The sequence below is a fragment of the Euprymna scolopes genome, chromosome 7 (genome assembly GCF_053919585.1).
Source record: "Euprymna scolopes isolate OS-2025 chromosome 7, ASM5391958v1, whole genome shotgun sequence".
In the NCBI taxonomy this organism is placed as follows: Eukaryota; Metazoa; Mollusca; class Cephalopoda; order Sepiida; family Sepiolidae; genus Euprymna; species Euprymna scolopes.
Genome location: NC_136488.1, coordinates 158,439,052 through 158,453,629, shown reverse-complemented (window position 1 = coordinate 158,453,629; position 14,578 = coordinate 158,439,052). Strand labels below are relative to the sequence as shown.

Below are 14,578 nucleotides of genomic sequence, written 5' to 3'. Positions count from 1 at the left end.
TTGCTGTGGTCATAGCTAGGTGAGTTCTTGCTGTTAAAGTTTTACAGCATGTGTTGGGGAATAGCAATCAAGGATTGGAGCTGAATCGATTACTTGCCACATACTTTTGAAATACTAATGTCTCAAGTAATTTTAATATCTCCATCCTTTGTGATTGCTTTGATGGTCATACTACTTGTTGTGATACTCTGTTTCTCTCATATTCTCTATACATCTCTCAGGTGACCAGTAAAACTACTTTTTCTTGGTATTTCCTCCACTCTCTCTTGGGAAAATTTTTGGCATACATTGAAGTCTCTGAATACCAAATCTTGCTTTGTTTTGTTCTAAACATATGTATATATGCATATATTTAAATAGGTTGAGGAATTATGAAATTTGTTTTGCAAATATTTCCCAAATGCTTTTTTGCTCTTATTTATTTTGTTTTCAGCATTGGTGGACATTCGTTTGTAATTTGGATTTGTGCCACTTTTTATAGATTATTCACAGACAGATCAGAATTGGGGGATGCAAGAGAGAGAAACATTTTAACCTAAAAGTTTTGTTTTGTTGTATTTATTGGATGTTTAGTTTTGTGTTTACAGACGACTAACTGGACGTCTGGCGTTGCCTGGTCATACATTACAATTAAACATATTTTAATTTATACAGATTGCATATGTATTATTATAGAATCAATCCTCTATTGATTATTATATACTACAACGAATAATTTGCCCAGTGGACTAATTTGCAAAAAAAAAAAAAAAAAAAAAAATGTCATTCAGTTAACTGAAAAAGCCACAATCTCTCACTTAGTTATCTATGTATTTCTCTTACCCTCTCTCACTGTGTTGATTAAACCACTTTAATATTAACATCTTCATGAAAGTGTGATTCTTATTTTCCAACATTGATCACTACTTGCTTTAATTCTTTATCTAATTTGCATGTGTTAATGCTGTGCATGAACAGACCACAAATACACATGTAAATTAGATGACAAAATAATAAGTCTTTACTTGTATATTACCATTATTGATAGTATAGAAACAAAGACAACATTCTTTGTAGCTAAAAAGGAAAATGTCTTAACAAATATGTAACAGTTAATGGATTTGGGAATGAAATCAAAATGAAATAATAATGGCTTCAACTCAAAGGGTCGTGGATACATCTAATAAGACTATACTTGTATAAAACGTACAACCATCTATGGTAACACTTTAACGACCATCCATCCACCCCTTTGAGCCTCTGGAGGGGCATAGGCCATCTACAACTTTGTAGATGCTACAGGGTGAGGGTACTGGCCCCATGCCCAACCTTCCCAGAAAGTTCATACAGCACCTAGCCTTCCCAAATGGTCACCCATCTGGTACTGGCCAGGCTCAACGTTGCTTAACTTCGGTGATCTGGTGAGAACTGGTGTGTCAACATGATTGTGCCATACTTTGACGACCAAGATCTTTCTAATTCTTTCTTCTGATCTTGAGCACATAGTTTAATGAGGAAAAAAAAAATGGTTGGTTATTTTTTTTGTGTGTTTAAAATTAAGCTTCTCTTTTTTTTCATAGCCAACACTGGTCCCCACTTGGTCCCAATTGAAATGAATGGCTCTTGTCTTGAGGAAGCTTTGATAAGCTTTTGGGACTGACCTCCACTCCTGACCTGAAATGGAATACATCAAAACTATTGCCAAAATCGCTGGAAAAATGGTTCAATCATTCTATCACTCTAGCAGTTGTTATCTCACTCCTGAGGCAATCCTCTATCTGAATAAGAACCAATTATGTCCTTAGATGGAGTATTGTTTCCATATCTAGGCAAATACTGTTCAGAGCACTCTGTCCTGCCTTTTTAGGATATAACACCGACTTCATAATTTAATGGATGATGTCCTCTTCTCCTCCCTATTACCTCTTTTTCATAGAAGAGTCATTACTAGTCTTTCTCTACTCAGTTGTTATTTTCATGGCAGGTGCACGACTGGGCTTCAATTTATATTCCCCTTTTAAAACATTCACAATAAAATTTCATTTAGCTATGACAACTGTTAATAATTTTCCTTTCTCTCTTTTTGTGCTCCAAATTAAAAAAAATTTCCATGAGCAAAGTTTCTTACTTAAAACTATACATGTGGAACTAAATACTGCAGGGCTGCTTTTGAGCTTACTACAAGATGGTTGTTTTCAAATCCAATGTGAACAAATTTTTGTTGAGCCTTGGACCTTGATAAGTGATGACCCTTAGTGTTAAAGGAAAAAGGGCTGTTCCCTTTTCCTGTAAATAAGAACATTAGATAAATGGAAAATGAGATTAGGATAAGCCGAGACTCGAACCTTGTAAGCAAGGTTCAGAAATAGATTTAGAATTGGAATGTTAGAATTTTGCTATTGTTTAATTCCATATAAAATAGTTAGATATTGTTTGTATTGTAGAAAGAATTAATTGTTCATTCTTTTATGAAAACTGAATTAAAAAAGGTCAGCTAAAAAGAATGAACAATACAAATTAAAAATAGGTTAAAAAATAGGTTAGTTGAGAATTCTTTGTTTGCAGACATATGTTTTGAAAATGGTGCTTAGTCACGTGAGTTGGTCACGTTTTGGAACCACATATCTGACGTCATAGCAGAAAGGGAATTTCTCAATGTAGGAACGAGGATTAGCAGAGTCATCAGTAGGGCAGTCAAGTTTGAACAGTTAGCAGTCGGTTGGAAAGAGCTGACATGGTCAGAGGAGGGTCTCCTCAAAGGCGAAGGGGTTGAAGTTTAACCATGTAGAACCAATGTGAATTCCTGACGTCAAATCATTCGACCGGTCAAATGAAATAAAGAACATCATCGATTTTTGTAACTGTTGTCTTCGTGTCGTCATACCACAAATTGAAGGTAATGTGTTAATCATCTTATTATGAACTTTGTATAACCCCCTTCCAAGTAATGTGTCCCCTCCTCCATCATAAGTAATGATTCTCCCCCTCTGATGTAAAAGAACAGTATAATTCCCATCTCTCACTGTTATAAATGTCTTGCCACCCTCATCGTTAATATGAACTCCGCGTCATCTTAAATATGACCCCATCCCTATGTAACATTAGTAACAACAAAACAAAAAACAAAACATAATCCTTACTATAATGAAGATTTTATGTGTATATTTGAATCAAATATTGGAATTTTAAAAGAAACATGTAGTTTGATTGTTTGGATTGGGTATTTTATTTTTCAGCATATCAACCCTTTCAGGGTTATTTAATGCCAAAGCCATTTATTTTGGAAATAGTATTCATGTTGCATCCAGTTATTTTGTAGCAAGTTTTTATTTGTATCTTCAATCGCTAGTTTGTAATGTTTGATTGTTTTATAGAGGGTTTTATCGTTTTTGTTTCCTGCTCTGCAGAATATGAAATGTTTTTCAATGGAGAGGAAAAATGGTTACGGTATTCATGTTTGGTACATTTTAAGTAGTTTTAGTCATTACTCGGGAAGTAGGAGAGATAGAAAGAGAAATGGGAAGAAAAAAAAGGCGGGTTGTTGTTTTTGTTCTAGGTTTTGCAGAACATAATTAAGTTTTGCAAAAGGGAGTAGGAAAACAAAAAGCATCAATGTTCCAGGAAGCCAATATCTTCGGGCAGCAACGCCAGGAAACCTGTGGTGATTTATTGTTTGTTGAAAATCAAAAGTTAGTCCAGAATGATGAAATTCCTAAGTATAAGATTCATAGTTCCATGTGTCAGGATATATAAGATACACACCTCCAAGAATTGATAGAATTAAGCAACACATTCCAGCACGCATAATTTTAACTCTCAGCAGAAAGTGTTGTATTGCATTCATAGGTTGGTCAGTATTTACTTGTTAATCCTGTTTGTGTACAAACGTGACTTTTAAAATCTCGGTCATCTTTCTATTTAGAAGTTTTGGAAATGATTTACATTTTTTAACAGCCTTCATTTTTTTTTTTTTTTTTTACTTGAGAGTCACTACTTAGCATTTTGTAGATGAAATGATTTTGTTTTATTTCCTGAATCTTTTATGAACATTGTAAGGATTCCATCTAACGTATAATTTTGCTGTTATATCTAATTCCACTTAAATTCTTATCTTACTCTGTCTGAAATATGATATTCTTAAAGGATAAATGACCTAAAATTAACCATTTTTTTTCTTATTAGTTGCTAGATGCACCTATCTGGTGTTGCCTGGGAGTTAGAGAAAAAGGAATGATTTATTTACAAAAAAATAATTTCGGTGATTTTAATTTGATAATTCAAATTATTTTTTTAAATATGAATTTTTTAAAAGTTTATTTTTGTACTTATTGATAATCGGTTAATAGTAAGATAATATTAAATATTGCTAATCAATTAATAGGGAAGTAAGAAATACAGAAACATACTTGAAGTTTCATAATTTAATAAAAAGGAAAAAAGTCTATATTTCAAATTTCAAGATGCTCATCTTACTGTTTATTTCTTTCAGCATGTTAAAATGTTCAATTCTTTATATATATATATATATATATATATATTGAGCAACCACCTACCAGTCCTAAAAAAAATAAATGGATTTTGTTTCAAGCAAAATAGCAGTACAAAAAAAAAGAAATTAGCCGCAGTAGGTAGGCAGGCTTGAGCCTGTAATGCGAAAGAAAAAAAAGGAGGTGAAAAAAGCAAACGCACTAGTCATCTCGACGATAGCTACTTATGACGTCACAGGCTTTCGAAATAATCTTTTTTAAGTGTACGTTGAGATCACTAGGCATATGACTTTACAAAAATGTCGACGCTAAAAATTGACCCTTCTTTGCAAAAAACAGCTCAGTTTATCAGCACAGAATTAATCTTTTTGGCCAATTTTTAGATATTTTTTATCCGAAAGATTGATCTTTTTAATGATACCAATTTTGTCATTGTTTGATGCGTCTGTTAAGTTTTTGGTGGGCACACACACACACACACACACTCGAACATACATTTTGCCTTTTATATATATATATAGACTAGCGGGATACCCAGCGTTGCCCAGGTGTTTAGAGGTGTGTGTGTGTGTGCTCGGGGGGGGGGGGGTAAAACAAAACAAAAGAATAATCGATGTAATCACCCTGTTTAAATATCATAAAAAATATTAAAACTTAAAAATTTATTTAAAAAAACAAAAGAAAACTAACGTAAGGCAAACGAATGATGTTAAAATTTCTTAAAATCGGAAAAACAAAAACAAAAAAGAAACCGCGAATGTGATGGGAAAAAAACAGAAAAACGAACGTTAAAACTTCTTTAAAAAATCTTAAATAAAAACAAAAAAAAACATAGAACGTGAAAAATGGCTTAAATAACTCTGTTTCAATATTAAACCTTTAAAAATCGAAAAAAAAAAAGACATCTCACACCACGATTCGAACTCACAACCTTTCGATAAAGTGTGCAAAAAAACCTGACACATTACCCGCCAACAAAGAGCAACTGAAACACGTTTGAATTTATTTATTTAAGTATTAAAAATAGAATTGACACATGCCCGTTACTTCTATTTGACCTCATTAATGAGGTCAAATAGAAGTCACGGAGTTAACTTTTGCTGCAGGGCAGCTTTTGTTTTTTTTTTACCCAACTTTGGTTGTTTCCACAAGATGTTAGGGAGGGGTAAACCAGCTCCCCATTGTCCAGATTGAATAGCAATTGTCTGATATAAGGAGTTTGGCCCCACATTGATCAAAGCTGATTGCTTCTGGACGTTTCCCGGTGTGATTGCCGGGAACACGCCTTAGCTTTGAATTAGTTTCGGTTTTATACAAAAAAGCTGAACGAACACAAGACGGGCTAAAATAGCAATAATTTTGTAAAAGTTGCCGTAAATAAATCTAGAGGCGACCCGCGTTCCCAAATCATAGATATTATTATCTAGGGGCTATATAAACAGTTCTAAGCGATAGTACCCCCCCCCCCGGGACCATCGACGAAAAAACCTTTTTGAGACATACAAAAAATGCGTGCGCACATTTGCCGTTTATATATAGAGACTAGCATGGGTACTTGGTGTTGTCCGGATGTAGAGAGGTCGTATACTAAGCATATTGAGCAAGCAACCTCCTAAAAAAATGAAAATAGCGAGTACCGGTGTGAGCGCAAAAAAAAAGTTAGCTGCAGTAGCCAGGCTCAAACTTGTAATGTGAAAAAGGAAAAGGAGGTGAAAAAAAGCAAACACATTAGCTGTCTCACCCATGCAACTTGTGACGTCACAGGCCTTTGAAATAACGTGTTTTGTACATCAAGATCGTGAGGCATGAATGACTTTGCAAAAATGTTGACGCAAGAGCTGCCCCCCCCCTCATCTATGCAAAAAAATGACCCAGTTGACGGTCAAAAAATTAATCTTTTGGCCAATTTTTCAATAGTTGTCGCCCGAGAGATCGATCTTTCTAACGATACCAATTTTGTCATGGTCTGACATTGTTAAAGGTTTTTGCAAGACATACAAACATACACACACACACACACACATTTTGCCTTTTATATATTAAACTAGCAGGGGTACCCGGCGTTGCCTGGGTGTGTTGATGTGGTGTAGTAAGGAACCCCGGATGGAGAGAGGTGTTAAAAAAAGGGGTAGTAGTGGGGAGGATATATCAAAACAACAGTAGGCATCCCGAGTGGCGAAAGGTGTTAAAAAAACAAAGAAAAGTGGTTGTAGGCAGGTTCAAACCCATAACACGAAGGAGGAAAAGAAGGTGAAAAAAAACTAACTTCTTAGCTGATCCGTCCGTGGTGAAATCGGAAGTCGTGAGCATTGGAATTAAGGGTAGTCAATCGAAAGGAGACGATGACTTGCGAAAATGTAAAAAAAAAACTGACCTTTGTGGAAAATAGTCGAATTGAGGATGAAGGAATTAATGTTTTTGGCCATTTTTTCAATATTTGTTGTTTGACATGTCAAGCTTCAAAATGATACCGATCTCGTCAGAATTTGATGAAATACAACCGACAACTTTAAATTCATTTCAGTGTGTGTGTGTTTTTTTTTAAATATCATAATATTAAAATACGTTTTTTTAAATATTTACTAATTTTTTCAATAATCATCTCCAGACTATGAACTTAAAATGAATGAAAAATATCAAAACAAAATAAAAATTGTTTCTTATCAAAAAATTTAGGAGAATAAGATAAAAAGGACGATTCTAATATAATCTGTAAAAAGTTACTAATTTTCACAATTTACTATAATTCATAGAAAAAAAATATAGTTATTCTAACATTTTCGAATTTTTATTAGATTTTTTTTGACATTTTTCATTCTTTTTTCATTTTTTGCAAATTTTATAATACATAATTCTAACTCTAACCTTAAAACAAAAACGGCTCTTCAATGTGGATAGACATAGTGAACATTTTGCTAGTGTAGTTTTACAAGCTGGCACTTGTTAAATGCCATTTTAGAAATTGACTTTCAAACTGGCCAGGTCTTTATTTCTTTTAAATTTAAATTTTTAGTCGCGTGCAAGCGACTCTATAAGTCGGTCCATCGGTCGGTCTGTCCGTAACACTTTTGTGCTTGGCCTTTTTGGTTAAGATCAAAGGTCTGTTGTTAATAGATGCTGTTCTTAGTGTTTTAAGTGTAGTATCTGTTCTTACTACATGCTGTACTCGTGATATAAAGTGGGGGATCACTTTTCTGTATTAATTTAATGTAAAATGATCACCCGCTTTACAACCAGTCAGTCTCAAAGCCATTCAAGTCATTCTCCAGATCATTCAAGTTGTTTTTGAAGGATTTCAGTTATTTCTTAAGGTCATTCAATTCATCTTTAAGTTCATTAAAGTCATTCTAAGTCATTTACTTTTTTATTTATTACAGCCCATTTTTCGGTCATTTTAGTTATCTTTAAGAATTTCATGTCAATCCTACATTCACGCATTCATTCATTACATGAGAGCACGCAACTAATGGCTATTGGCCTTGTTTTTTTTATTTTTTTTACTCATGTTCACCCCTTACAAAGCATATCGCCGCTTGGACATAAGGGGCTACTATTTGGGGCCATGTCTAGGAAAGATTAACAACATATTTGTTTATGTTACATTCAAACTTCTGCATATCTGTACAGCCAGGGAAGCAGGAAGGGAATTCCAAAGTCTAGCTGCTCGAGGGAAGAAACTATTAGAATAGAAAACTTTCTGGCATTCAGGGACATCAACAGTGAAGGGGTGAGATTTTATTGCTAAGCGGGTTTGTCGGGGATATGTACATCCAGGGGGATACGAGTGCAACAAGTTCATCAGAACACGTTCCGTTAAAATATTTGTAAAACAGACACAGTGATGCAACATTGTGGCATTGGGACAGGGGCTGGAGCTTAGTTGATAAAGTGGGACCGATTAGATAGATTAAGTCCAAAAAAGATTTGTCAAAGAGGAAGAGACTAGTGGTAAATGCACCAGGCCAGATGTGGCAACAATACTCCATGCATGGGAGAATGGTGGCCTGGTAAAGGCACAGGATACTCTCAGGCGCAGGTAGTCTTCTAGCTCGATAGAGGGAACCCACCTTCTTTACAGCAGCCTTTGCAATGTCCTCTATGTATTTGTTACAGTTCAAATTGCCTGCAAATGTTAGGCCGAGGAGTTTGAAGGTAGAATTCTCAGGTAGGGTGCGATTTGTCATGGATATAGGGGGTTAGAGAGGCTTCTTGTAATTGTTAAAGGAAAGCAGCTTAGTTTTACTAGCATTAAATGTTACCATCCATTTGCGGCCCCATTCCACTATAGTCTGGAGGTCATTTTCTAACAATTCTGTTATTGTCTTAGATTTATGTACATCTGTTCTTCCCTCATGCATATTATAGAGTGTTGTATTATCAGCAAATATACCCATCTCGGACAATATTATCAGGGAAGTCGTTTATGAATATCAGGAATTATAATGGTCCAAGTATCGACCCGAAGCACTCTGGCATTAATGTTATGCTGCTTGGATATACGTCCATCAATAACATGTATGCTTCTATTGTCTAAGAAGGATCTGATTATATTTAGTATATGTCCACTTATATCATACATTTTAATTTTCATTAACAACCCTTTATGCCAGACTTTTTCAAAAGCCTTGGATATATCAAGGGCTACAGCCCTGGCTTTGCCCGCCTTATCCAGTACATGGTAAATGCGTTCAGAGATGATTGTTAAAATATCTGCAGTAGAACGACATTGCCTGAATCCATACTGTTTGTCAGAGAAAAGATTTGCTTTTGCGAGGTGGTGAACTAGTGCTTGATTAATTAATTTATCCCTCTTTTTCTCAAGTTTATCCTTATCCATTCCTCCTATGTTTTCCTTGGCCTTCCACTGTAGGCTGAGCCTGCTACCCCAACTGTTCTGCATCTACTAACTCAAGAACTCTAATCTATTCTTTCAATATGGCCAAACCAACAAAATCACCTATTTGCCACACATCTTACTAAATTGTCCAAATTTGATCTTCCTCTGAGGTTTTCAGATCTAAGCTTGTCCTGTAAACTCACATTAAGCATCCATCATATCATTCTTATATTTCTCTCCATGCAACACATGTCCTCAACCCTCACTGACCAGGTGTAAATATAAATATAATTAGACCTTTGACAGAATTGAAATATACACTAATTTATTTTTATCTTTTCAATTAAACTAATGAGGTTTTATTTTTTCAGGCTCCCTCTCAATTTCTCCAACAGTCAAGCGACACGGTATAATTTGTAAGGACAATCTCACTATTGTGATGGCACTTCTAATTTTAGTCTAAATTTTTCTTGCATTGTAGAACAATTAGTTCGTTTAGCAGTAGAGTAAATTGTATAGACATGCTTTTAAAATATGCAAGCCTAACACATTGATTTAGCATATTTTTTTATATTGTGAATATGCAATTTTTTTTTTTTTGACAATTGTTTGTAGTAGTCGATTTTGTAGTATAGTAGCAATGCACATGAAAAAAAAATTGAAATTGCTTAAAATATCGCAATGATGACATACATAGAAAGAGCTTTATGAGCTAAAAAAGAACCTGTAAATCTACAACTAATGAATTAAGGAAGTTATGACAATTTATGTTTACTTTGATTGCTGTTAAGTTTGTAGCGGAGTTTCATATTTTAAAGTAATATTATAATTATATTTATATATAAAATAACTTGCGAATTGATGCGCTATATTATAATATTAAATATTTAAAAACTTTATTAAAATGAATGAAAAAAATAGTTGATTTTTATCAAAAGATTTAAAAGAATAAAATAAAAAACAGCAACAACAAAAAACTGCTCGTCAATATGGATGAACATAGTGAGTGTTTTCGCTAGTGTAGTAGTTCTCATCATATTCGTTTTGCAAGCTGACATTTGTTGGATGGCTTGATTTGAGAAAAAAACTTTAAAAAATTTTTAATCTAAAAATAAGATTATGACTATTTTTTATTTTGCACATTTGGATGTTTTCCCCTCTTTCAGACCATCACAATTTTTATGCTACTTTTTTAGTAAAAATGTTATATCAAAACACAAGATTAAGTTGCCATATCAGTGTAATTTTTTGCAAGGAATCTGAATATTTCACAAAAAATCTACAGACGTTAACAGGTTTAAAATGATCATAATTATCCAGTAATACAATATATCAATTTAAAAAAAAAGAAGTAAGCTAGAAACTAGCAAAGAGTGGTTTTAGAATTTTTTAATAAGATAACTAATAGATTTCTATAGTTAATAATCAAACAATATTATTTGCAGCAGAGATGTTTATAAGAAATATTGGAATAATTTTGGATTTCTTTTCTGAACAAAAACATTTAAGATTACTATTTTCAGATACTTTTTTAATCTATTAAGTCGTCAGTGTAAAGTAAATCTAATATAAAATTTAATTGCAAATTTCCTTTTCGAGTTATTTTACTTTTTATGAACATATTTTTTTAAGTGTTTTTTCACCTCCAAATAATGCACAGTGCCACTTGGATGTAAAGGGCTACTATCTGGGTCAAAATTTGCAGGAACACTATATGGTGAGTTGAGCACCAAGATGTCTGTTTACATTACATTTAAACTTCTGCTTGCCAGTACAGCACAAGAAGTAGGGACTCTAGAGGAAATTCCAAAGTCTAGCAGCAGTTTGAGGGAAGAAACTATTTGAGTAGAAAGCTTTACAGTATCTGAGGGGATAGTCACAAGTTTATACATAAATGGCTTGAGTTCGTCCGAGCACATTCCATTAAAATATTTATAAAATAGACACAGTGATACAACGTTTTTGGACAAAATTTGCAGTTTGATCGACAGTGCAGAACCTATTAGGTTGGCAACTCTTTTCTGAATCATGTCTTGGAGTGAGACTAGTAGCAGATGCACTAGTCCAAATGTGGTAACAGTACTCCATGCATGATCGAAGAGTGGCCTCGTAGAAGTACAGGATAATTTCAAACATAAGTAACTTTTTAGCAAAGTAGAGAGAGCCCATCTTCTTCACAGTAACCTTGGCAGTACTCTCAATGTATTTGTTCCACAGTATCTGTGAACGTTAAACCGAGGAGTTTGTACAAAGAGCTTTCAAGTAGCCATGGCTATCAGTGCTTGAGAAGATTTCTTGTAATCATTAAAGGAAAGAAGCCATGGCTATCAGTGCTTGAGAAGATTTCTTGTAATCATTAAAGGAAAGAAGCCATGGCTATCAGTGCTTGAGAAGATTTCTTGTAATCATTAAAGGAAAGAAGCTTAGTCTTGGCAGCATTGAATGTTATCATCTATTTATGTCCCCCATTCAGTTCAGACTGGAGGTCTTCCCCTAAGGTTTCAGCCTTAGATATGTGTTCATTCATATTCCCCTCATGTCTATTATAGAGCAGAGTGTCATCAGCAAATATACCCATCTCGGAGACAATTTTGTCAGGGAGGTCATTTATGAATATGAGGAATAATAAAGGTCCAAGGATCCCCTGAGGTACACCCGCATTTATATCATGTTTTTTGATTTATGTATTTTTTTATTTTGCTGAAAATTTACAAAATAAAAGATTAGGCACAAGGTCACTCAAAAATTGGGGAGGGGAGATCTATGGTCATCCTCGTCACTCTACCTTTGATTGGTCTGCACCAATCCTGGCTAAAGTTCTCATTTACCATAATACCACAAACACACCAGGGGTCGTCCTACTTAAGATTTACAAATCAAATCGTTTTTTTGTGAATAAATAAATAAATAAATATATATATATGTGTGTGTGTGTAAAAATAGAATTCTATAAAAAATCATTTTAGTGCTATTTAATTAGTGTGGATTGGGGGGTGGAGTCCAAAGAAATAAATAAAAAGTGTTACTTAGACCCTCCCAAACCTTTCTAGATGGTAGACCACCCACTGGTTTCCGGCTTGATGTCTCCCCCACCCAGAAAACAAGCCGGTTAATCTCTAAATAGGGTTGAGATCAAAGAAAAATTAGAGTGGAGGAGTTGGGGGGAATATATGATATTGCTCCAAGATAAGATCAATTATTGGGGTGGTTGGGGATGGGGTGAAAAAGAAAAGTTGGGATGTGGCCATCTTAGAGGTTTCCTATCAGGGATGAAGGGGGAGGGCATTCACTCGCTTAGCTAAGAACCTAATCTAGACAGGGCTTACCTTAAGGGGTTGGAAGTCCCACAGAACCTGGAACCGTGTGTACCATGCTTGGGCGGAGAATACAACTCCAACTTGGCACCTCTTCATGCACACAATCTCACTATTCTCACCCATCTTCTGTCATAGGCTGCGGGATGTAATCACATCTGATCTTGACTTTCAGCTAGTGTTTGAAGAATGAGATCAGATCCTGATCAGCAAAAAATTCAACCCCACGTTTCTCATTCAGTTGTGACGTCCATATCACCATTCTAGCTGTGGCTAGAATCGCAAGAAACACTATTCATCTTAACGTTCTATGGCGGTTCGGCACTGTGGATGAAGTCTGACTGGATTTATTTTTGTGTAACCACAATTTATTTTTGTAATGGGAGTTAATTCTATATTCATCTATTACAGATTTACTTCCCTTTGTTTAGAAAAGAAAAATTATATTTGATAAAAGAAATGTGTCAGGTTGACAATAAAGCTTCAGGAAGTGCCATAGAGCTTCGTCGGTATCTAACCACTGAGCTGAACATCGCTGGTTATCGTAAAGAATCTACTTTTCATCACAAGTTACAACCCGGCTGAGAAACGGGTTGTTCTTGTTGCGTAAAAGAAGGGAACATGACATTTCATAGCGGCGTTTCTTTGGTTGTTGTTCAATTCGTGGGACACCTATTTATCATGTTTTTTGTCTTTCCAATCTCTCAAGTGGTTGGAAATCGTTGTATACGTTACATCTAATTCAGAAGCAAGTTCTCGAACTGTTGTGTGTGGATTGGTTTTGACTAAGGCTCTTAATTGATCGTTGTCATCATCCGATGATCGACCACTATGCTCATCATCCTCAAGACTCTTATCACTGCCACAAAATTTCTCAAACCACCATTGTGCTGTGCGTTCAGTAGTCGTTCCTGGGTCAAATGCTTCGTTGATATCGTGAGCTGTTTCAGCAGCTTTTCGACCTAGCTTGAATCGAAGTAAGAAAATTGTGCAAATTTTCTTTTTTTTCTATGTTGTATTTAACGTTCAGAAAATTGTTTTAAAACGATTGTAATTTAAACGATTAGATAGAAAACTATTTAAAATGATATATAAAGTAAAAGTATTGTAACGAAAACTTAGTTGAAAATACATCATTTGAAATCAAAATGAACAATTCTGCATCCTTGTCAACCTAATTCATAACTCTATTCGTTCATTATATACTTATTTTATTTATTTTTAAAAAAATATAGAAGCAAAATAAATTTCAAGTAAATAGACTATTGGACGACATTGCATATGTGTAGCTAGTTATATATAAGTGTTTACTAGTGAAAGATCAGTTATATCGGCTTTATAATTTTAAAAGTTTCAAGAGTTGGAATCAAAGTAGATTGTTAAAGCAGTAGACTCCGTGGTCATTTCATACTCATGGAAACGCAGAAAATATGCGTAGACCTCATTACACAGCAATAGCAATTCACATATTTTACATCAATATCGCTACGTCTCTCTTTTATAAAATAAAATAAAAGCCATACATAGTCAAGGGAATGTAGACGTTGATAAGCCATTCATGCAACCACTTGGGAAAAGCAGATGAAAGTGTAGACATCTTTTTATGTTTATTGAATTTTTTAACGCTCTTGCATTTTAAATTTGCAGTGCGCCTGCGCCATTAACGTTGAAGCATTTTTGATGCAGGGAAAACTAGTAAAAAAAACAAAACAACAACAAAAAACGATGGGCTAAAAACGATTAAGTTTTTTTTTTTTTTTTTTCATTGTTTTTACTAAATTAGTAGAAAATAAATGAAGACCCAGTTTTAACCGTCCTATTACCGTTTTCATTCATATTTTTTAAATATAATTTTCAATTTCAAGCTATAAAGAAAATAAAAAGTTCTCTACTAGCGCTAAACTCTATATTACTGGTTTCATTCATAGTATTTCTATAATTTTTAATTTTAAGTCAGAAAT

General features: G+C 34.3%; 1 protein-coding gene across 8 annotated transcripts in view; it reads left to right on the top strand.

The window, feature by feature from the left end:
- The window catches only part of LOC145280106 (TBC1 domain family member 2B-like), a 414,275-nt gene that overhangs the window by 207,125 nt on the left and 192,572 nt on the right, over positions 1-14,578 (top strand). For 4 of the 8 annotated variants that reach the window (XM_080131848.1, XM_080131845.1, XM_080131846.1 and 1 more), the window contains one exon: positions 9,675-9,719. The exons of the other annotated variants lie outside the window; for them this stretch is intronic. In XM_080131848.1, coding sequence (XP_079987974.1) covers positions 9,675-9,719 — 45 coding nt within the window. The remainder of the gene's footprint in view (positions 1-9,674; positions 9,720-14,578) is intronic. 8 annotated transcript variants of the gene reach the window in all.